The sequence below is a fragment of the Photinus pyralis genome, unplaced genomic scaffold (assembly GCF_008802855.1).
Source record: "Photinus pyralis isolate 1611_PpyrPB1 unplaced genomic scaffold, Ppyr1.3 Ppyr1.4_LG4, whole genome shotgun sequence".
NCBI lineage: Eukaryota > Metazoa > Arthropoda > Insecta > Coleoptera > Lampyridae > Photinus > Photinus pyralis.
In genome coordinates, this window is record NW_022170511.1 from 27,200,697 (window position 1) to 27,224,772 (window position 24,076).

General features: G+C 37.3%; 4 protein-coding genes across 4 annotated transcripts; 3 read left to right on the forward strand and 1 right to left on the reverse strand.

Annotated features, from left to right (window-relative positions):
* Positions 1-2,514: 2,514 nt before the first annotated feature.
* LOC116168661 (probable cytochrome P450 301a1, mitochondrial) lies at positions 2,515-5,109 on the forward strand. Its single transcript, XM_031484599.1, has 9 exons — positions 2,515-3,358; positions 3,408-3,524; positions 3,571-3,647; positions 3,692-3,893; positions 3,943-4,105; positions 4,159-4,328; positions 4,383-4,461; positions 4,514-4,720; positions 4,773-5,109. The coding sequence occupies exons 1-9, from the start codon at positions 2,898-2,900 to the stop codon at positions 4,884-4,886; spliced, it is 1,590 nt and encodes a 529-aa protein (XP_031340459.1). The 5' UTR covers positions 2,515-2,897; the 3' UTR covers positions 4,887-5,109.
* Positions 5,110-10,430: 5,321 nt separating this feature from the next.
* LOC116169633 (15-hydroxyprostaglandin dehydrogenase [NAD(+)]-like) lies at positions 10,431-11,874 on the forward strand. Its single transcript, XM_031485776.1, has 6 exons — positions 10,431-10,539; positions 10,593-10,757; positions 10,796-10,922; positions 10,966-11,072; positions 11,132-11,475; positions 11,525-11,874. Exons 2-6 carry the CDS (start codon positions 10,605-10,607, stop codon positions 11,688-11,690), a joined length of 897 nt encoding a protein of 298 aa, XP_031341636.1. The 5' UTR covers positions 10,431-10,539; positions 10,593-10,604; the 3' UTR covers positions 11,691-11,874.
* A 4,059-nt stretch (positions 11,875-15,933) lies between these two features.
* LOC116168771 (RNA-binding protein 28-like) lies at positions 15,934-18,396 on the reverse strand. The gene is made up of 3 exons (XM_031484750.1): positions 18,232-18,396; positions 17,434-18,185; positions 15,934-16,989 (listed from the first exon to the last, which is right to left on the reverse strand). The coding sequence occupies exons 1-3, from the start codon at positions 18,242-18,244 to the stop codon at positions 15,967-15,969; spliced, it is 1,788 nt and encodes a 595-aa protein (XP_031340610.1). The 5' UTR covers positions 18,245-18,396; the 3' UTR covers positions 15,934-15,966.
* Positions 18,397-19,300: 904 nt separating this feature from the next.
* LOC116168846 (protein arginine N-methyltransferase 3-like) lies at positions 19,301-20,053 on the forward strand. The gene is made up of 2 exons (XM_031484834.1): positions 19,301-19,570; positions 19,617-20,053. Exons 1-2 carry the CDS (start codon positions 19,555-19,557, stop codon positions 20,036-20,038), a joined length of 438 nt encoding a protein of 145 aa, XP_031340694.1. The 5' UTR covers positions 19,301-19,554; the 3' UTR covers positions 20,039-20,053.
* The last annotated feature ends 4,023 nt before the right edge of the window (positions 20,054-24,076 follow it).

Genomic DNA, 24,076 nt, shown 5'->3' on the forward strand with positions numbered 1-24,076 from the left:
TATCAAACGAATGTAGTAATTACAATTCGATTGTATCGAAAACCAGTATGTAATCAAACGTTATATCCAGGAGTCGTCGAAAATACAAAAAAATTACTTCGGGTCGCAACCTTCTGAGGTCAAAAGGGCGCATTCTGCAAATCTGTAAGAGAAAATAACACAACAAACAAACTCTAGTCGTAACGGCCGTTTGAATTCAGAAGGGCGCTTTCTGCCGAATCTGTAACAGGTAACAACACGAACACAACAAGAGAGGTAGTGAATAGCGCGGCACAATAATATTGCGAAAATCGTATATTAAACCGCAATTAATACTCAGATAAGCAAAATTTTAATCAACCACGGATTGTTGGATAGAATAAAGTAGATTCCCCCGTACGTAGAATGACATGATTGGTTTCACTGAAATGGCAGTGGAATTGAAATGGCCGGTCTAGGTAAAAATGCGATGTCGTTCACGTACCGCGTAGGTAGTAAGTAATATCCAGGTAGATAATAACGTAAAAGGTGATCTAGATGAGAAAACGATAAGAAAAATTTGAGGAAACTTGAAGGAAGATAAAGCCCTAAAATTACGTATTACGAAAAATCCTGCGTCATAAACGCACATACCTCGTACTGATTATTTACAAATACAAAGCCGCATAAAGCGCTTCAATGGAGCACCACAACCCCAGACTTTAAAAAGAGAAAGAAAAAAACACTCTAAAGAGATATGGTAACAGCCAAAAGCAATAAGCCCTTTTTTTTCAGGTAGACAAAAGTCAGTAGAAAAGTAATGGCGTACCAAAGAAAAATAATTTCCCTGCAACCAATACGACAGCAGAATCTTCACTGAAAACGATGAAGTAAAGTCACTCTCCCACAACAGATGAACATGGCTGAACTCAAAAGGTCCGTTCCTCAAACCTGAGGGGTTACTGAGCGTACTGCAGCGTAAATTTAATTACGTGATTTATTTACAATTAATTAACAATAAATTTATGACCGTCTTGAAATGAATTGTGTTATCAGTTAAAATAATATACAGAGTGGCCCAACCAGAAGTATACAGAGGGCTTTTAGGGTATTAAATTTAGAAATTTCGAAAAATCCTCGAACACGTCAATTTTGTATTTGAGGGGGGACAACTTTTGGAATACAAATCACGAACCCAAGTCTTCACACCTCTACATAGGGAGCTTAACCCCTAAAATTTTAAATGGAATCCTATGGCAAATGGCACATTATTTGAAAGCCAATTTAATCGTGATTCCTTTATTGAGAGGAACGGATTCTGAACCTGGTCGCAAAGGAAAGCAGGTAGGCCTCTAAGGGTCCCTGGTTCGAATCCGGGTCGGGCATGGGTATTTGTAAATGTATAGTGGGTTGGGTTGGTAGAGCAGCCTTGACTGAAACCCCGTCCACTCAAAAATAAAGGCAAATAAATAAAAAATAAATAAATAGTGGCATAATTAAAAATGGGCTATAAAACCATAATGACCACATAGGACCCTGAAATCGATCACTGTACATACGCCTCGATCTAGCAGCCGCATATCGGTAGAGGCACCGCAGTAAAAACTCCGTTCAATTAAAAATTGTTTTGAAAATGTAATAAAATTATGCTTTTAAAATTAATTTAATTGTTTTATTAATAGCTTCATTTACATGGTTATAAGCAGCAACAAAAATTAAATTGCAAATGTTTCTTGAGAAAGGTTCTATTGACAGATACTAAAATTTGAATCGGTTTGAATTCTCTTTTTGAGAATGCATGTTAGGGGGTGGGTTCATTTTATAACATATTAAAATAATATGCAATTTTATCGCGCGGTTTTCTATTTATAACTCTCTAAATGAGAACTTCTTATAATTAGCATTCTGATGTTGCCGTTCATACACCTTTCAAAAAGGGAATTACACACGCTTTCAATTGATTTCAAGTCTAAGATTAAGCTTCGAGCCTGTGCTCTTGTACCGACAGAAAGGAAGTAAAATTTCTATACACAGTGTTGCGTTAAAAATTGCGTGTCTGTGAGTACTGTCAATTGTCTATTATTTTTGGTCAAATTGTAGGTAATCAAAAAGAGTGCCAAAAAGGCAAATGCTTATTCTAAAACCAACAACCCATTGTAATTTACAATTTTGATAAAAAATAAAAATCGCAAGAAAGACATCCACTTTAGATAGTTATAGTTCCATTAAACTTTTCCCTGGCGATCTGTATGGACGTATTTTAACAATTTTTTTTTTACCAAAATTACAAATCATCGTTCGAGTTTAATCCTCTGTATAAGATGCTTAATAAAAATCTATCGCGATTAAACGAAAGAGCTGGAACATGCCTTTCCATGTATAGAAACTCTGTGAATGAAAAGATTAATATAAATACTCATAAATTAAATTTTATTAACTTTTACTTTTTAATTACTTGTAGTTCAACGCATTCAATTCGTTTTTGGTAGTAAACAACACTCGTGTAGTAAACACAGCGTTCCATTTCCTGTTTAACTGATTTAAATATTTAAACACCAAACGAATCCTACTTTTCTTAATTATCATGGTTTATACCTGCAGATATCATCACTGCAATTACCTGTTATAAATTAAGATGGGTACTGCTTTGAGTGACTTCAATGATCATAGATGCCAACGTTAAACCAAGGCGAAAAAAGATTTGTTTAGAAATGAATTGTCATGCCACGATGATTGCAGCACGTAAACATTTGGTGAGCCCTCTCTCTAGTTGCACGGTTGGAAATGGGGTACTAAAAGATGGAAATGGTAAAATATCTATCCTAGAATAAAGCAGTGAAATTACAATTAGTAATGTTACGAATTCGCCAGTTGTTCATTTCACCTACCTAACCGAAACCATTCTATGCTTCCGCGAGACATTCTCCCCAACTGCTAAGATGACAGAATTTTTTAAAATTTTAAATTCCATCTACGGTAGAAGAAGTGTATTAAATAAAATAAAGCGGCAACGATCACACGCGGTAGCCGTTACACCCGACGACGTATGCCCCTACGAAATTACAAATAATACAGTCAAACCCTACTCTGAAGTGCCGGGTCCTAAGCCTTTACCAATTTTGGGTAACACCGGTCGTCTTCTACCAATAATCGGACAGTACGACATATGTGATGTGGCCAAAATTTCGCAGTTACTCTACGAGGACTACGGCAAAATTGTGAAATTATCTGGATTAATTGGACGTCCCGATTTGTTATTCGTGTACGATGCCGATGAAATCGAAAGGGTGTACAGGCAAGAAGGTCCGACACCTTTTAGACCGTCAATGCCGTGCCTTGTTAAATATAAGAGTGTTGTTAGAAACGATTTCTTTGGAAATTTACCTGGGGTTGTGGGAGTGTAATTATAACTCGGGGTGTTTTTAAGACCTAATTTGGGGTTGTTTCAGTCATGGTGAGCCTTGGAAGGAGTTTCGTACCAAAGTTCAAAAACCGATCTTGCAAATTCAAACGGTGAAAAAGTACATTCAACCAGTGGAGGAAGTAACGAATTACTTCATTCAGCGGTAAGCGCCCTTTTTCTAAACTTTAGCACGTCAACATGTTTTATAGGATGATGGAGATGAAAGATGGTAACGGGGAAATGCCGAGCGATTTTGATAACGAAGTCCACAAGTGGGCACTGGAATGTAAGTTAAGAGCTTCTTATGACATTTTTCAATTGGATTTTCAGGCATCGGGCGAGTGGCCCTAGATGCACGGTTGGGTTGCTTAGATCCAAACCTGCCCTCCAACTCGGAGCCTCAGAAAATTATTGACGCTGCCAAGTACGCCCTTAGGAACGTCGCGATTTTGGAACTGAAATTTCCGTTTTGGCGCTACTTCCCTACGACAATTTGGCACAAATACGTTAACAACATGAATTACTTTGTCGAGTGAGTCCGGACCCCATCATTAGCTTAAACTAGACAATGCTCCTTACAGAGTGTGCACCAAATATATTGAAGAAGCCATGGTAAGACTGCAAGCTAAGCAACATGTGAACGAGTCCGAGCTTTCGTTGATCGAACGAATCCTAGCCAAAGAACCAAATCCCAAAACTGCAACGATTCTCGCTCTCGATTTGATATTGGTTGGAATTGACACTGTAATCAGTCCCAGGTTTGCTGATGTGCCTTTCTTACTTTGTCTTATTTTCAGATTTCGATGGCGGTTTGTTCGATTCTGTACCAATTAGCGACGCGTCCAGAGCAGCAGGAAAAACTCCACCAGGAACTCAAGCGACTAATGCCTGACCCAGATACCCCTCTAAATGTGAAATTGCTCGACGAGATGGTGTTTTTAAAATCCTTTGTAAAAGAAGTTTTCCGGTAATTTTCCTGAAATCTCTCGAGTGTTCTTAATGATGTTTTAAACGCTTGTAGTGTTTATTCTACTGTAATCGGTAATGGAAGGACTTTACAGAAGGACACCGTCATTATGGATTACAACATACCTAAAGGGGTACCTATACTTAAGACTGTTATAAAACACTCCGAGATTAATTAATTTGTAGACTCAAGTGGTGTTCCCCACTTTAGTCACGGGAAGTATGGGTGAGTATGTCAGCAACCCCAACGAGTTCATGCCAGAAAGGTGGATGAAAAAGAACGACGAAGAGTTTAAAATTCATCCTTTCGCTTCCTTACCGTACGGCTACGGCGCGCGAATGTGTCTCGGAAGAAGATTTGCTGACCTTGAAATACAAGTACTACTTGCAAAGGTAACAAACGGTACCGATTATTACTTTCATCTAATACCCAACTTTCTTTCAGTTAATTCGTTCGTACAAATTGGAGTACTTTCATCAACCTTTGGAATACAAAATAACTTTCATGTACGCACCGGAAGGTGAACTTAAGTTTAAGGTTACGAAAAGAGACGACTAATTTGTTACGTTAGAAATAATTTAATTATTTATATGTATGCCCATTTTTAAAACTCTCCAGTTCAAATTTTACATATGCTTGCGCTACGCAGTAGGTAGAAAATTTTAATAATTTCAAGGGTGGTAATATATTTTCAAATTTGTATTGACCTGCAACATTTTCAAATCAAATAAGGTGTCGTATCCTCTTGTGACATCATTTTCACCTGTATCATTGAATAAAACCACACATTTTTATTCAATGTCTGTATTAAGAGTCTTCTGTACCCACTGCATCCAATGTAAATTTCCATAAGAGCGCCCGCCATAAAAACTCTATTTGTTTTTCCAAAAACAATTTTTTTTAAGAACTATTTTATAAATTTAGACCTTTATCTACAAAATGTTCGGACTATTTTTTTTTAAAAAGTTTATAGTAACTTAATGCCGATTGTTTAAAGATTAGATGTTTCGCACCGATTATTGCGCTAATCTGTTTTATTTTTTTACTCTCGATCAAGACGATTTATGGAAAAAGTAAACCGACAGTTTTTTAGATAAGTTACTTCTAAACATGACCCCAAAAAATGAAATCATAATTTTTGTAAATAAAGTCTGTATCTTGGCGGGCGTTAAATCAACAATTTGAGTGTAACAAGTGGCGCCGCTGCACAGTGTCGGTGGGAACTAACTAAGGACCAAGACAGGAGTTGACAAAGCAAGAATATAATCTTATCTCTTGCAGCTATAATCATCTACACACTATAATGTAAAAAAGTTGCGCTTAGGTAAAGAAGACTCTTAAAAATTAAATTGCCTAATCTGATTCTACATCATAACCTGCGCACTTTGATTTAACGCTTTTTAAAAATCCAAACGCCACTTCGATTATTTTTACTACCCGCACGTTAATAAGGGAGGTATTGCATGCGCGTTCTGTCCAAAGACTTTTAAGCCCTAAGACGCTTTTCAGCTCTTCCTTATGGTTCTAATCGATTGAACCGTTTAGCCAGAAATGACAATACAGACGGACCGACAGATTTTGATTCGAATTCCTGATGCTTCAAAACGTGCATTTCCGCAAGAGGTAACGCAGGCGCAATTATGGCTTTAATGTTTTTGGTCCACCCCGTCCGTCGCCTACGCATTAGCTAATAAAACTTCATCCGCTTAGAAATATAAGCAAAAAATAGATTTCCCAAAAATTCTTCAAGAACAAAAAAATTGCTATAAGAAAAATCTTCAAAATTTCAAATAACTCAACAACAAAGATGAGAACATTAGCTTAGGTCAAATACATGTATAAATGGCTAAAATCCTTCTAGTCTTAAATATCCACCCTCCTTCACATGTCCCAAAAGAGAGCCACAGCCCACAAGGTGACCAGTACTTCTGTTACAACTTTTACCTACAAAATAGGGGACCCTGCTCTTTGAACGGCAATGCGAAATTGTGTGAGATACTCGGCTGCGACCAAGAAGTTACCAAGTTCGAACTCAGGGTTCGAACGTAGCAATTTTTTAAGGGTTGAGTAGGTCGAGGTAGAGCAGCTTCGGATAAAACTCCATCCACTTAGAAATATAAGCAAAAAATTGATTTCCCAAAATTTCTTCAAGGACTTTCACAGTTTCGTTCAATCCGAAGACCTGAAAGACAATGGTGTCGCGTCTAGCGATGATTGTACCGTACTCGGCCGCAATCGGTAGAGCAAGGAAAAGTCGCGGGTACTGTCGATACGGTACTTACTTGATAGTGCGCAATTGTTTTGTTAATTCCAATTTAAATTCTCGCACATCTCCTTTAATAGGATTACGAACATGTTATGAGGTTTATTATTCAGAAACTTTACCTTTGCGACACGAGCGAGCTTGAGAGCGAGTGGAGAAAATGATCCCGTGTGAATAAGGGTAGTTTGTCTTTTACATATTACGGTTATCATTTCTAATGTCTCCGATGGTTGCATGGATTACGAAATCTGTTAATTTTTTTATGTTATTCCGTTTTGTGTGCATTTTCAGAGACCATTACCAAAAGTCCTCTGGAGATTTTTCAAAAGTTCTCAAAAAATATACTACCAAATGTATACATAGTAATAAACTGTTTATTATTTCCTTCTTCAGTGGATCTAGGAATTTTCCAAAGATTCTTCAATGAGCCGTCAAGGTTTTGTACAAGTTCGTACGAGATTCTTCATAGATTCATTAACGCTCCATTACATATTCTTTGGATTATTAACGATTTTTCACACAATATTCAGATATTCTTTGGTCGGTTTTAAAACATTCATGAGCGATTTCTTCTGCAAAGCTCAGTAAATGTTCTTCGGAAGTTCTTCCGTTATTGTTTGGATATTTATAAATTAAGTATGTGTTTCACGGTTTCATAAGAGAGTATTTAGAGATTATTTGAAAAAGTGTACAGACTTTTACAGGTATTCCTATTTAAGCACCTCTCATTAAATCATCCTGTATTTGTCAGAATTTCTGCAAATATGCACTTCGTAGGTACAATTTCTATCGATTTAAACGAGATTCTTGAAGTACTCTTCAGAAATTGTGTAGTACTTGTCGAGAAGTTCTTCAGAGATGCGTCAGAGATTCTTTAAACATTCTTGATGAATTGTTCATAGATACTTTAGACGTTGATTGAATCAACGCTTTAGAGGTAAGCCTCTCAAGATTAGAGGTCCTTTAATAATTTATACAGTGTTTGGAATGCAGAATTTCTGGTGTGATTTTACACGGTTTTTATAAAATCAATGAATGAATAAAAATCATCTGAAGAACATCTTTGGAAAAACATCTGAATATTCTGTGACCCAAGTAGGTATGGAAATCCGTTAAAAGTTCATTAAACTAATATTTCATAAATTTAAAATTCTTGAGAAGTTTTCAAAAAAAGATCTTACAAGATTAGTACCTGAGAAGCCTCAAAACGTAAGGTAAGAACAACAATGCCGGCCTGTGTGCCGCATTGGCATGGAAGGCCGAGGGTCCCTGGTTCGAAACCGAGTTCGGACATGGCTATTTGTAAATGTCTAATGAGTTGAGTTGGTGGAGTAGCCCTTGGCTGAAACCCCGCCCACTTAAAAATAAAGACCAAAAATAAAAATCAACACAATTCCTAATGAATGTATGATGATTGAATTTAGGAAATATTTGATCAATTCCTGATGAGTTTTTAGAAAGTTTAAAAATCACTCTAGAATGTGGAGGTAAATATTTCCCACCTAATATACAAAAACGTTTTTAAGTCAAAAATCTCTGAAAAGGGGCAGTTTTTCGGTTACCTAGCTCTAAAGAGTCTCTCATGAACTTCTAAGAATCTGTAAAATGGCTCTTAACTTCTTTAAAAAATTTGTCAAAATTCAATAAACGTTTTATCAAGAATCCCTCAGTTATTTTAATATAGCGAGACTCCGAAGTGTTCCCGAAACACATTTAGTGAAAGCTTTAAAATATTTGTAGTACCTATACTTAACTAACTTAACCTCCAGGTTCTACGCTAACTTCACACTCTACGGAAATAAAATCAATCCGGAAATAGTGAAAATGTTTTCAATGTATAAGATAATTTGTTGCATTAAATAATTGACGATAAAATGTACAAGTTAGTAGATACAGCAAACAATTTTCTACCTTAGACATATTTAAATAAATGGCAAAAAATATAATGGACTAAGACCATGTAATCAGAATATAACGGGCGATCAAAAATGAATTGCTGTCGAGTCGCCTTTGGAAGTTCAAGTTAAGCACGATTTACTATATGGAAACAAAAATTCCAAAGATGACTCGACAGCAACTCATTTTTGATCGCATAGTATAACCATAAATTGAGCAAAAATTTACACCAAAAATGAAAACCATTTCGAAACAATAGAAGCTAACGACATTTTACGTACACGTGATGCATTGAGGGTAAATCATGCCAATTTCCAAGAACAAAGATTGAAATTTAGAAAAAAATATAAAATATATACAATAAAATACAAATAAATTATAATGAAATTCAAAGATTACTACCTGCATTAAATAACACAAAAATAACAAACGTATACTAACGATGCTCTAGTAGGTAGATCTGCTTAAAACAAGATGTAACGTAAGGAGGGTTAGTGTTCCGGAAGGTGCAGAGAGCTTTTCCCCTTTGTAAAAAAGTCGCGCAGTTGTCAGCTCTCAAAAATGGAAGCATCGTCGTAAGTTGTATCTACAGAAGAGTGGAACCTCTTCTTTAAAACATAGCGAAATTGTTTACGAATAAATTGAGTGCAGACAGACAAACCGACATCATCGAGATTTTGTTTGATAGTGGTAGATCATTTTTTACCTCCCTTAACATGTGAGTGGTAACTCGAGCTGCAACAGTACACCACCCTTTGCCGTGTAAACAGGATGTGATGGGAAATGAATGTGTGAGAAGAAAGTGGCAATGGAAGCAACTTGAAAGAAGGTGATATGATGAGAGTCTGAAAGGGACCCTACAAAAAAGAGACATAAACAAGAAATGCGTGTAGTAAGCAGGTGTCGTCCGAAAGCGTCAAATAGGTGTAAAGGCAACGTGTATGCGAACAGTACCTACACAGAAGGCACAAAAGGAGAATGGATGAAGACAAGTAAAATTCACTAAAATGACGAAGGAGTAAAGGAAACTTTAAGGAAAAGTGAAAGATAAACAAACGAAAAATGTGCCGAGAAAGAGGCAGTGATGGAACGAGGTTTAAGCATTAAGATAGGGGAGAAATGTAAACTTTAACAGAATTAAGCAGAATTGAAGAACAACTTAAAAAAATGGGAGGAGTAAAAAGTGTATGACAAGGAAAATAATATGAAAGAATGAGACGTGAAGGAAAAGAACTGTAAGAAAGTCGGATGATGTCACTAAAGGGCAAAGAGAGTATAAAACGTTTCTGAAGACACCAAGCGAGGGAGGCGTCAGAAAAGTGTAAGCGTTACATTAGGAAGTAAAGTAGTTGTGTCTGTAGTGTAGAATGTGCGAAAGAAGTGTAGGAAGCGCTGGTGAAAGAAAAAAATACAAAAGAAGAAGGCCCGAAGGAAGTGTGAGAAGCAAACAAAATTCAAGAAGGGGTGAAAAAATAAGTGATTGATAACATAGGTATACTTAAAGAAAACAGGTCTACGGACAACGGGCGTGGAACAGACCGGGTTAAAGGTTAATGAATAACACATGAAGAGGGTATAAAAAACGCATAAGAGATTTGAAGGCTATGTGAAGATGTAACGGTAAAGACAAATGAGAAGCAGGCAAAAAAATTGAATTGGGCAGAAAGCAAAAGCAAGTCTCTTTCACTTTGCGTCGCTGAACTGAACTTTGTCGGTTTGTACACCAATTTCACAAGGTCTTAAGTGCCGTCACCCGTATGAATTCAAGTGCGCTGTGTTTATGGAATCGCGCGGTATTTATTAGGCGTATAATTCCCAGTTTGAAATGTATTACACATTTGTATTAAAATTTAGAATCTATTTTTCTTTATTTTGTTTTTCCCATAAGAAAATGAATGGTGTCGAAATGACTTCCCGTCTAGTAATGCTTTGATTAACAAAACAGGAAGAACTTTTAACGTAAAAAGTGTGAGTTACAGCATACATGAAGTCCATGATGACCGCAAGCGTAACTTACAGCGTTTGGTCATCTTGAAGATTGAATGGACTTTTGTATAGGCCGCTGTCACAACAGAACCGATTACATAAACTAACTTCATTTTCAGTGTGTAACGGAGATGATTCAAAGAACTGCCGTGCCATTTTTAGCACTACTTGCGTGCGCGAGGTCAGGCAGTTACGATTTTAATGGAAAGATTGCTTTGGTAACGGGAGCAAGTCGAGGGATCGGTTTAGGTATCACCACCCAGCTTTTACTCAATGGAGTGAAGGCAAAGCGGGTGAAGTAATCGCTACGGTGAATTTTTAGGGTGTTACCATGGTCAGTGTTAATGCTGCTCGAGGCAATCAGACCGTTCAGTTACTTACTGAAAAATTCGGGAGCGGAAAGGTGATCTGGTTGCAAGGTGACGTTAGTGACGCGGAGCAACTTGAGGGTAAGCGTGTTTCTGTAGAGTGTGTACGGATGATCAGTTTCAGAGGCGTTTAACGCGTCTACTTCCCACTGGGGTGGTTTGGATATTGTTGTTAATGGTGCCGGGGTGGTTGACGAACCACATCCAGCTAGATTAATTAATATCAACGCAGTAAGTAACACTACAAAGCGTGGGTAGCAGTTAACATTGGAAAGTATTATAACTTATAGCTGGGAGTAGTGCAAGGAACGATATTGGGGTTTAGGTACATGAGTATAGCTAAAGGAGGACGTGGAGGGGTTATAATTAATGTGTCTTCAATATATGGAATTGACCCCATATCTTTCGTGCCAGTTTACAGCGGCACTAAAGCCTTCGTTGTTGGACTAGGACGTTCCTTTAGCAATCCGCTTTATTATTACTACAACAACGTTCGTGTAATGACCATTTGTCCAGGAATCACCAAGACAGATATTCTAAGTAAAGAGCAATTTATGAATGGCATGTCCAATAAATTCTTACCTGGACTCAACCTAATTGCTTATTTAGGATCTTGGTTCATATATGAGCAGTCGTAAGTGAATTTATGACGGTATAGCGTGAGTGTCGGAAACTTTTTGCAGGTCCGATAATGTCGGTAAAGCCGTCATAGTAATGCTAAACGATGGCGAAAACGGAAGCGTGTGGGTTTCCGAAAATGAGCAACCACCCTATCAAGTTGAATTTTCGAATAGGAGGGCAATGAAAAAGAACAAATTGTCAAGCTTTTTCGATCAATTCTTCGGCTAGTAGCAAACTGAAAATTAAAAATTCTTCTATTTCTTTACCGCCATTGAAGTATTCGTCATTCTTCAGCACAAAGTACACTTCCATCGATGTAGGTACCTACCACTCATCCTAACACTTTGTGTCCCCTCGATGACAAAACCAAGTTGCAACTTCCCTTTCTGATTGCATTATAGCATTGAATAAGTACTAGGTACCTTAATTTAGATAGTAAAGGTCTAACATTTTCTGGAAACAATTTTATATCTAAAATTAGTTTAATCCCCAATCCGCCAGATGAAGATTTCTGCTTAACTTTTATATTGTTTGCCATCAACTTCCATCCTTTCTCCTGATTGTTCGTCATTGTCTTGTTTTATTGCTTCATTTGTAACTACTGTGTAAGTTATCCAACTTTTCTATTTAGGTACCTCACCGCCCGAGACGGAAGCACGATTAACTATGTAGATTTTGGTAGGAAATGTTAAAATGGCGCCTGCGTTTTAAATTAATTGCGAGGTGAGGCGTACAAATAATCCGAGTGTTCACCTCCTGAAGCAAAAGCTGTAACTAAAAAGGTGCAAAGTTTTGCAGTGCCACGAGGTCCAAATGGGCATGTCCGTGTTCGGGTTTTGAAAATTTATCTGCTTCGCGCGTGCGTATTGTGTGGTAAAGTACCTATGTAACACCAAGTCCTAGGCCCATGAATTGAGTGCCGATAGAGAGGTTGGTCAATTGTTGATGCTGGGATGAGGAGGGAGGTAAAGGGAATATAAAGGAAATATGAAATGCTTGAATAAAAGTGTGCAAAATGCGCGGAGGACACTTTAACGATCACACATGAAAGAAAGGAAGTAAAGAGAAGAAAACGTGGCAGAGATGCAAACAGCACGGCGGAAAGGCGGCGCAATGAAGGAATAAACCAGGCATGGCATAGAGGACAGGGGAGGCGATGTAAAAGGATGATAATAACGAATTATTGACAAAAGAATGAAGGCATTGCCATAAATGTATAAAGATGGCGTACTTTAAAGAAAGCGCAGAGGTGGTGTGAAGTAATCATTGCTACGGGGGTTCCTTCTGGATTTGAAGATTACCATCGGTTCCACCCGGCAAGGCAAACCGTCTTCTTCTTAGGCTGCTCAATCGATAAAAATAAATGCTCCGGCTAACTCAAATCGGTGGGCTTTTAACTCTTTTGAAACTGCGTAACAAACCTTGACCTGCCGCCTACCAATCTCCTGCCTCAACTCCTACTCCTCCCTTTCCTTCCCCTCGTTCTTCGTTAAAGACATAGGCACATTGGAACCAAATAGATAATATATTGAAATGATATTAGAGATACAAACAATTTACAGGGATCTAGCAGTTCTTCTCTCCTCCTGGTAAAAACCACTAGCTTAACAATGACAACTAAACTAAATAAAAAATCCTATCAGGTGAAACTAATTTACTCAAGGGGTGGCCATCCTCTACAGTTTGAAAATTGCAACAACAGGTAATCGTTTTTTAATCCAGCGTGGGCTGGGACTTATTTAAATAAACACAAAAATTTATCCTACTCTTTGGTAATCGTTCATTGGACTTTAATAAACAATCAAATCAAAAATTTTTTACTATAGCTTAATTACCAAAAAGTGGAATTTTACAGAATATTACAAATTTAATTAGACTAACCTTTACAACATTTGTACAGCCGATCTTGTGAACTGCTCTTTCCTCTGGTACAGGGTGGATGTGATGAAACCTGACACTTAGGTCTCTGTGACTTCCTAGGGGGTGGCTTGAATTTAACACACGGAAACAAAAATCCACGGTGCCTATCCTTCCTCGGAACGAAAGCAAAGTTTAGCGTTTGAACTGAAACTTAGTCCAGGAAATCCTTCGCGTGGCGAGTGGGAGACGGCTAGTTGCCAAAGTTTCTACACAGCACGTGTATTTAATTTTATTTTATTAGTTTATTAGCTTTGACCGCCTGCGGGAGACGGATTTTTGAGTTAGCGGTACGGCAGAACACAAACTTTTATGATCACTATCCGACGGTAAACCGCGATGGTTCGACGTATTATTTCACCAGCTCTTCTTGGGGCAAATATCTCTCCGAAACGCAGCGCTCCTTCGACAAATGACCGTACGGCACTAGTAGGAAATTCCACCTGGGGCGGATCCCGAAATTCTGCGCCTTGAGGACTAGGGCAGCACTTTGACTTATATATCCTCGAGAAATCACAACGTATCCTAACGCGATTCACTGCATCCAAAGTAAACTGGGGTGAAGCTCAAGGGTTCGCCAAAATATCACCTGATTGGAACCTGGGTCTTCTTCGCCAAAAAATCAACGCGAAAAGAAAATAACACTTCGAAACGGGTGCAAAAAGCACGCAACTGCGAGCAACCGAAATAAGCCGGTGGCTCAAACCGCCAAGTGTACCAAAACGATCGCTCAAGGTACGTGTTGACCGCTTGACGTACTAACTGCGAGTCTCCCCAAAAACGATCCCCTTCTTCAGAATTGAAATGAAAAAACCACACCCAAATTACCATAAAACAAAAATGGCTCCCGCTAGAAATTCTCCCATTGGTTTAGATAAAGAAGACTTAACCCACTCTAACTTCGTCGTCAACCTCCAGGAACTGCTGAATAAACTGATCTCACGGTTTTCTGCTGACGACGTGAAAACTCCTTATCTCTTGATGGCTCGGTGCTATATCCGCTCCTATTCTCGGTCTAGACGGCGCCAAAGTTGATAAACGAACGACAAAAAACTCGCATTACTCATGATGACGTCAATCAGCTTTGCACTCTTCCCACGACGAAATTAAATCTGAGCGAAATTAAATCTATCGGACCATAGTCTTGAGCGAACCGAAATGCCCAAACACAAAATTTCTAACCGGAACAAATAATGAAATATACAGGGTGACCTTCACTATCATGACAAGAAATTTCGAAATTTTTAATGAAATTTGGCGCGAAATCAAACCACTCGTTACATCATGAATTAGGCGGGAAGTAGGTACCTATGTAAAGTTGTAAGGAGAGTATCAGAAAGACTCGAAGAGTAGTCGTAAAATCAGTTGAAGACAATAGCCCACAATCACCTCCCGAACGCAATGACTCAATGAGTCTCGCATAGATGGGGACCTCTCACAAATAGGAGAAACAAATAAAAAATCATTCCATAGAAACATTTGAGCACACAGCAAAATTATCAATTACACCGAGTAAAATTTCATATATACCGCTTCATGCGAATAGTAATCGCGAGTAAGTTTATCGGCGACAGCCAGGCGAGTTTAGGAAGCGTGGGTTGCGAAAAAGTAGACGCGAGTTGTCAAGTTTGCGTTGGTTCTGTTCCTGATATTCAATGCGGCAACGGATATAGTGTCCCAGATAGGACGCACCATAGGGTAACGGCAATGTATTCTTCGCGAAGGATCCATGATGCCTTTGAAATGAACGTTCAGCGTACTACTCCAATTTCTTTCTATCGGATCGTTGAATGCCAACTTCAAATACAAATCAAAGGCCTGCTGCAGTGCCTGATTTAGAGTACTTGCGGTTGCGGCCCTAGGACAAATTAACCCGAGCGGCCCCCGCCCCCTGGAACTTCCTAAAAGTGATCGTCAGAGCTGAGCATTGTGAGCAAGTCACCCGTTTTGATTGCATGTGGTTAACCGCTCACTGAGCGGATGGTGACCGAGAACTATACCCTTATATTGTTTTATTAAATATTTTTTTCTACGACCTCCATAAAAATGAGGTCATAACGTATAATTTAGAAGCATAATATAGTACCCATTACCTACACCCGTGCGTAATGAAATAAGTTAGAATAGATCATGTACGTTTGGAAGTTTAGTTTTTTGGTTTGCATTTTGTTGTCCTAGTTTGATGTACATATTTCTTGTACTTATTTGTGTTATGAGAATCATATGTTTAATTATGCAAGGTTTTTTTTGTTAAATTTGTGGTTAGGGTTTTTTCCGCGAAACCAAGCTTAGTGCATAACGAATTTCATTTTTCATATCTCTTCGGATGTACAAAACTTTTCATTTTTTTCCATTCCCTTCCCAATTGTGTCTCATGTCCCAACAAATAAAAAGAACCGCCATCATCGTACCATTGGTACCACCCAGTCCGAGCTGTACAAAAAATGTTTTTAAACAATTTTACTTGTGCCCACACTCTTTTAGAACTCACGAGCCGCTCTGACGTTCAGTTTAAAACGACGATCAACCTTTTGTTTCAAATCAAATAAAACAATGTTGTTTAAAAATTTATTGTAGATAGTTATAATTATTCGTACCACTTTTTTTTCTTAGTCGTATCGGCCGAATTTGCATTTAGAAGCGTTTGTTTGTAACTATTAACCAAACTCGCGAAATTATCATCCTTTTTCATCTTGTTCAACTTCTGTTTCAAAGGTTTCGTTTTCTTCTCTTTCTGCTTCACTGGTCGCCTCGCGATTTCCATCCTCTTCATCTTTTTCTCTTTTTTAACTTGCTCGTGGTGTACTTGAGCTTGGGTGCGTAAATTAAACTTGCTCCTCATCTTGGAAGCACCGAAGGATGCTTTTGTGCCCGAAAATTTTTGCAAACCCTCCTGCGTATCTTCAGCTGGCTTGTCTTGTTTATATCTTTTTTCTTTATCTTTTTTGAAAGGTTTACTAACTGTATTTGGATCGTAGCTCTTGCTGGTAGGGTTTTTCAATTTCGAATTTTGTAAACGTCGCTCTTTCGCGCGCAATTTTGATCTGTTCTCTATAGAAAATGCTATAATCGGACGTTTTGTTGGGCTAAATATATTGGGATTATTATTCAAAGCGCGAAGGGCGTGTAGTGCTGCATCATGTGTTGTAAAGGCAACAAATCCGAACTCTTTAGATCTTCCTATGCCATTTGCATCTACATCACGCATATTTCTCATTATCTTTGCCTCCTTGAGGGTTCCAGGGTGTTTACACTGTTTTAAAAACAGCTGTTTCAGTTGGGCATCACTCCAACTAGGGGGAATATTGTGCACCACCAACCTAGTGCGAGCTACAAACATATTTAAATTCCTCAACATTTGCGTCTTGTACTGTTCAATTTGTAGTCTCTTGGTCATATCTGTCGCGGACACTGATTCGGCCGCTTTAGTTCCTGCCAAGATAACACCTTCCTTAACAAGGTATAAGTTTCTCGAATCTCTTGGACCTTTCTCCTTCTTTTCTGATTTTGACTTTAATTCATCTTTCGATAGTGCTCTTTCACATTCTAACACACTGTTCATCAAAGTGATTCCCTTGTTCGCCAGGCAAGCTTCTGCATCTTCTTTGTTCTGTGAAAAATGTTTTACTGTGAAAGTGTGAGGATTTTAACTACAGCTCTAGTCTTCCCCCTGTCATAGAATTTCAGTGTTTTGCTGTAAAATAACAACACACAGTTCCTGACATAAAATGAGTGCCTAAAATGACCTGTTCAGTGCAAGCCAATATTGATCCTCTAAATATGGCAATAACGCCGAAGAGGAGAACCAGATTGATAGCAGTTACTCATAGACACGCCATGAATTCCAAACAATCTAAGAACTACTAGTTAGGTTTGGAACATAGTTACCGTACCCTCAAAAAGCAAACCAAGTTTATTTCCATTCAGAAAAAAGGTGTGAATAGAGAGGGTGATATGTGGGTTGCCTAAACTTCATAGTTTATCTATAAAACGCTCAAATCAGGAAACTTTACAAGTTGAAGACTTGAGCCGACCTACATTAGCCATTACCTACCTTAAATTTGACAAAAGCAGTTCCTTTCGAATGTTCCGTTAACTGATCCATGCAAATGACACCATAGTACAATGGACCAAACTGCGACATACACTCTTTTATATCTTCATTAGTAGCAGCAAATGGTACATTTTTAATAAAAATAGTCTTCCCTTCATTTACATCATTGGAGATCTTTCTAGGTTTTTCTTCGTCTTTTACTTCAATTTCTTCATCAAATTCAATATCATCTTCATCTTCATCATCTTGATTTTCTTCATCACTATCACTTGACTTTTCAGATTCTCTTTCTTCTTTAGTAACATCCAAGTCTTCGTCTTCTTGTTTTATATCCTCCTCCTTTATTTCAACCTTAATTTCAGCATCATCCAATGGTTCATCTTTAATTTGGACAGGATCAGGAGTCGTAGTCGAATCTTTCTTCTCGTACTTATCTTTGGGTAACGCAAAATCACACTCAATATTGCGGTTCAAAAACGGTTTCCCATTTAAATGATGCCTGGCCTTAGCAGCCTTTTGAACAAGTTTAAATTGTACAAACCCAATACCTAAAAGTACTCCGTCTTCCTTCTTCAACAGCTTAACCTCATCAATTTCGCCGAATTTTTCAAAATGTTTGCGGAGACCTTCTTCGGTCGCTTCGAAAGGTAAATTACGAACAACCAGCCGTGCTCGGTGCTTGTTTTTCTTGGACAATTTCCTTTTTAAATTGATCTTTTCTCTGACATACTGATTTTTCTTTTTCGGTTTACCTGAAGACAATACTTTAACCCTATTTTTTTCAAAGAAATTATCTACCTGTAGGCTCCATTTTTCTTATACTCTACTTGTGTAATGAGACGGCTTAAAGTTGTTGTAGGGCGTTCGGTCCAAATATCAATAATTTTTAAATTTGGAATTAAACATTTCATAACAAACTTGACAGCAAGCACGTGGAGTAATGTGGCGGTGTCTGTTGTACCAGTAATTACTATAAATTTTTCAAATCGCGACTGCAATACAGTGTACCGCAAAGAATGTTGGCATTATAATATCATCAACTAAGGGCCGGTTGCACAAAGACAGTTTAAACCTAGCTTGGAATTAACCAGTGGATTACGGTCTAGGATTGGTTGAAATTTGACGTTTTGTCAAATTTCCACTAATCATATGTCTTAATCCATTGCGTTAATTTAAACGAAGTTTAAACTGCGTTTGTGCAACCGGCCCTGAGTACTCCATTTGTTTAAAGAGTTCTATAATATTATAGCGAAAATTTTTGCAAATGCTTGTTATACATTACGGAAGCCCAAGTACATGACATGACAGTAGTACCATTGATTATACACACTGGTTAGTGTGTATAATAATCACATATTTAAAATTAAATATACTAAATGGTAGTAGGTACCTATAATTATTGTTTACGACTTTTCAAAAGGAAATCGTAGATTAACAGGAAAAATTTGTTTGAAGATTTCATCTCAAACATCGCAGACATTTCATTTCCGAACGCATTTTTATAAGCCCTCCATATATGGTCCATCCAGGGTCCCAAATCCGGTAAGGTTTGTATTTTCAAGTTTAAAAAAAAATTATTTTAGGACTATGTATCAACTACAATATTGGGTTTCGAATAAGTTATGATTTTAGGAGGCAAAAATATCACCGCAAATATTCCATTCAATCAATTATCGCTTAGAAGACTGTGCAAATGTTAAATGTGAAAAACATAAAATATGAATCGTGCATTTACTGGTTTGTTGCGGTTTACTTGTAATTTTATCATATTATCTAAAATCATAATATTAACATAATTATGTAATTACAAAATAATGTGCTATGTTTTGAGTTCACTCTGTGTATAGCTGCACCATTGCGTTCATGCAATACAAGAAACACATCCAAATAATTTGAAAAATGGCAAATGTCACAGCAAGGGGCAGTAAGTAATCAATAATTTGAGTTTGATATTATTATAAATTAAAAAAAAATAGTTGCCCTCACAAAATGTTTGCGAAACAGAAACCCCTAATGTAAAATACACATGCGGGCATGTGAAATACTTAACCTCAATTTCGTAAACACGTGAAATTTCGTATTTGAACAGGATCGCTATCTTTGTTTACCAATTTTGACACAATGACTGAAACTGAAGGTATAGTATTTCTTTACAGCAATTCACTTAACGCTGTCCTTTTTAGACACTCCAACGTTGTGCGAAGGGGACGATAATGACGACTCTGATGGATGGGACGAGATGGAGGTTTCTGGGGAACAAACTACATGTTTATTTTGTCCTTCGCAATTTCTAACGATCGCAGTTGCTCTAGATCATTGTCGTAGCGAGCACAAGTTTGATTTACTCGAATTGAAAACAAAGTATAATATGGACTGTTATTCGTTTATTAAGATGATTAATTACATAAGGCTTCATAAACCTGATCCGCATATTATCACGGAATCGTGTGTGGCACTTTGGGAGGACGATGTTTATTTGAAACCTGGAGAAATGGAGCCCTGGTTAATGTATGGTAGGTGGTTGTTTTACCTTGGGACTTCTACTTGTGTTAGTTACGAAAGTGAATTCTATTTGGCACATGAAATTTCCTTGTACAGTCACTGACAGAATTAATGATCCTCTGAGACCTAAAAACTCTTAAAAGAGACATCTCAGAACACAATTTTGAGAATAAGTAACAGTATTTCTTCCAGCTAGAACGGAAGATTTGGTATTGAATATTCTGAAAATTAATTCATAAATGTAATAATATACAGGGAAAATCGAAAGTTAGCGGCTCCGGAAGTAAAAATAAAGTTAGTTGTATGATCCCCTAGATGATCCGTTTGTTATGCATATAACATACTCCAAATTTCAATTAAAGATCTTCAAAGCAAAAGAGATGCACTCTGTGTTCCTTCCAGTATCAATAATAGGTTTGTTTTTATAATTGGCGTTAGAAAAATTATGAAAGGAAACGTTGAAAGGTAATTTCTTCTAATTTAGTGCCATAACTTACTACAGGCTTTATCACAGTTGCAATTCAAGCAGTATATGCAGGGTGTCCCACAACTTATTTTTAATGGAACTCATAATACTGAGTGTTTTTGTATTTTTCGCACGTTCAATTGTTTTTGTCATTTCTGGTTTAACTGGCAATTGGTTTAATTTTCCATTTTTACTTAGTTAAGTGTGTATATGTTGTCACTGGAAAAAATTAGAGAACTACAACTTTTGGGTGCATAGCTCCCAATCGATTTGGAAAAAATGTTTTGTCCCTTCTTGTCACTCAATGTTTAAGAACACATAATTCGCATGGGTGCAACACAAATATTTTAAATGTTAAGTAGTGAGAATAATGTAAAGGAAGCATTACAAATCTATGAGTACCTATGCATTTTTAAAGCATTTATCCTTTTTCATTCACTGAAAATTGAAAACGAGATTTTAGGTCCAAGAATAAATGAGAATGTAGACAGAAACTCATTTTTCAATAAGATTATAAAGATCTGAAACGATTAGATTGCTTAGTAGTCTAATTTGTGTTTTTGGGTTAGTCCAAAATTCGAAATAAATACTTACACGTGACATTATTTGCGTCATCTTGCAAGCAATGTAATGCGGATTTCTTCAAGTGAATACGCTTTGAAGAAACCCGCATTCTAGTATACGCGTCGTGATATACAGGGTGTCCTTAAATATGATGTAAGTACTGAAGTGTCTAAATTTTGAGCTTATCGTATGACTAAAAATTCATATAAACAAAGGCTCGCAAACGCTTCGTTACTGATGTACAGGGTGTTAAAATTTCACTGTACACTTTACAATTTAAACCTTTTAATTTGTGAACATATGTAAATACTGAATACAATTTCAAATGCGAACTGTCAAGACTATTAAAACAAATCCAAATAAAGCCTGGGCCTACTGGACAATTTTACTTTCATTTAGCTAACTAAGTACCGAAAATTAATTTTTTTTCTCTCGATAACGGGTGCAAATACGAACGAAACCATAAAGTTACCAAACAAATCAGAAAATCAAATTCTTATTTTACATGAAACCTGAAAAAACAACACCCTGTAGATTCTCATCACCATGGATATGACCAACGATGTAAGTCCTTCAGGGTCACTTATATTTCAAACGTGAGCAAATTGCAGGCGCCGGCCCGTGTGGCGTAGTTCAGTTAAAGCTGGACTGTGGTGCTAAGGGTTCCCTGGTTCAAATCCGGGTTTGGGCATGGACATTTGTAAATGTATAGTGGGTTGGGTTGGTAGAGCAGCTTTGCCTAAAACCCCGCCCACTCAAAAATAAAGGCAAAATAAATAAACAAAAACCACGAAAAAATCTTGAAATTTTAACACCCTGTACATCAGTAGCGAAGCGTTTACAGTCCTATCTTTTAGTCATAAAATAAGGTATATTTACATTATATTCAGGAACACTCTGTATCACCATCATAGTATTACAAAGGTCAAGTTATGACCCAGTCAATCTTTTTGACAAAAATGTTCTTTGGGTCTTCCTCTGAATTTTAGGTCCCTCTTCTCAGTTTTTCCTTAAGATGAAAATGTTTTCACCTCATTAGAGCATAAGACCATTTAATAAAAGTAAACTCGAGAGCAAATGAAAACTGTTCACAAGGTCGTGACCTTGACCTTTGGTCCGAGGACATGGCATTGGATGCTGGCCTAAGGTTATGGCATTGAGTTTTGGACTTTGCCACGACCTTTTTCCCCGACTGATCATGTTTGTTGTTCAGGTGCTGTAACGAAGGCGTAACCTTATTGCAATCTGTAAGATGAGTGCGTACAAAGTAAAACCAAAGCGTACCATAACTAAATAAGGTGCTGAGAGAAAGATACCTAAGGTATTCTTAAAAAATGACAAATTATGCATTTAAAAATTTTACAAAGAAGAGGAAAAACCAATTAAGCAATTTTTTTTTTGGGTTGGATCCATCGTTCCTCGAAATGGGGGTTGAAATATATTGTGTGATCAAAACTCTCTAAACCTTCCCCATATAGTTTTTATTCGTTGAAGTTTTTTAAAAATAAAAGCGACTATAGTTTCGGCGTACTGCCATCATCAGACGATGTAAAATTTAACAGGAAAACGGTAAGTTACAAACGTTGAAGACGAATAAGACGAGCATGTTGTTTTTTAATTATTAACTGGCCGAAGCCAAATGAATAATCATTTCTAGACATGCCGTCTGCATGATCTCGAATTTAAACTTAACTTAAATAATTTAAATATGTAGTCATCTCAATAGTTTCAAAACTTTTATGAGTTTATTTTTTCCCCCCGGTTCTTTTGAAATGTGTTAAATTCAACTTTCACTTTTAATGTAACAATTCAACCCTCCGGTTGGTTGTCTTAACAAGGATTGATAATAATTCGTTTTGAAACTTAGGACAACCTTTCCGGTTTAACCACCCTTCAGGTTGTTTCATTTGGCTTCGGCCAGTTAATAATTAAAAAACAAAATGTTCGTCTTATTCGTCTTCAACGTTTGTAAGTTACCGTTTTCCTGTTAAATTTTACATCGCCTGATGATGGCAGTACTCCGAAACTATAGTCGCTTTTATTTTAAAAAAACTTCAACGAATAAAAACTATATGGGGAAGGTTTAGAGAGTTTTGATCACACAATATACCAATTAAGCAAGCAAAACAAAAGAAACTTTACTTACACATAACGTTATCCTAGTTCGTGTTCGAAAATCGTTCACGCCCTTTAAAAGAGAGATGCACGTTATCATCATAATCGCGTAACTTTAAAAGAGAGATGATGGTGAAACCGTTAATACCTATAATCTGTTCACCCAACAGATGCAGTTAAGCCACTCCCAATAAATTTTGGCCAATGTAATAATAGTCCCGTTTCACAGTCACGAAATTATAAAAACCGGGAAATTTAAAATCGCATGTCACATTGTACGACGAAGTTATAAAGCGTTATGTTTTGAAGATTATTTTGTTCGTATAAATGAAATTAACGGCAAATTGAGGCAAGGCAAATACCAAACGCAATGACAGGTTTGACGTTAGGGATGTCAATTCAGATACGGCAATTATTATTGAAAGCAAATAGTTGCGTGTGTTACAGGTTTTGACAATGCGGCCAATTAAAAATGTTCATTTAAATTTGGCGGGAATTTTTTGGGAGGAGCTTTACTGCATCTGTTGGGTGAACAGATAATAGTAATAAATGCGCGCACCGGAACAGTTGCAAACTAACTGAAATTAGAAAGCCATTTAGCATTTGAAAACAAGTTAACCTTGGAAAGTCAAATGGTGCCCACGGGCATTCCTCAAGGTCATAGGGTCGAGGCCTTTAGACTTTTACTTCGGGCTCTCTCCAAGGCCGTAGTTTTGAACTTTCCCAAGGTTGTAGCCTGAACTTTGACGTTTTCCCCAATTTCGTCGGGGTCATTGGCCCTCGGATTACGTTTTAAGAAGATATTTAAGATACGTTTTAAGTTTTAGGAAGACATTGGAAATACGTTTTAGAAGCATTTTCGAGTTTAACTTTGTATATTGATAGAAAAAGTTTCTAAGTCTTAGGGGTCCATTCTGTATATTGTCGTTAACAAACGATATCGTAATGGTAACGATTTGATCTTGAACAACAGATATATGCCGTATTACTGTCATA

What these genes read in the sequence shown, in the direction of transcription:
- LOC116168661 (XM_031484599.1), top strand. Translation starts at nt 2,898, where the DNA reads ATGACAGAATTTTTTAAAATTTTAAATTCCATCTACGGTAGAAGAAGT. An exon ending in TATTGGTTGGAATTGACACT is followed by an intron (nt 4,106 to 4,158) that starts GTAATCAGTCCC and finishes TCTTATTTTCAG; the next exon opens with ATTTCGATGGCGGTTTGTTC. An exon ending in TTTGTAAAAGAAGTTTTCCG is followed by an intron (nt 4,329 to 4,382) that starts GTAATTTTCCTG and finishes AAACGCTTGTAG; the next exon opens with TGTTTATTCTACTGTAATCG.
- LOC116169633 (XM_031485776.1), top strand. Translation starts at nt 10,605, where the DNA reads ATGATTCAAAGAACTGCCGTGCCATTTTTAGCACTACTTGCGTGCGCG. An exon ending in TTTTACTCAATGGAGTGAAG is followed by an intron (nt 10,758 to 10,795) that starts GCAAAGCGGGTG and finishes GTGAATTTTTAG; the next exon opens with GGTGTTACCATGGTCAGTGT. An exon ending in GATTAATTAATATCAACGCA is followed by an intron (nt 11,073 to 11,131) that starts GTAAGTAACACT and finishes TATAACTTATAG; the next exon opens with CTGGGAGTAGTGCAAGGAAC.
- LOC116168771 (XM_031484750.1), bottom strand. An exon ending in CTGCTTTTGTCAAATTTAAG is followed by an intron (nt 16,990 to 17,433) that starts GTAGGTAATGGC and finishes CATTTTTCACAG; the next exon opens with AACAAAGAAGATGCAGAAGC.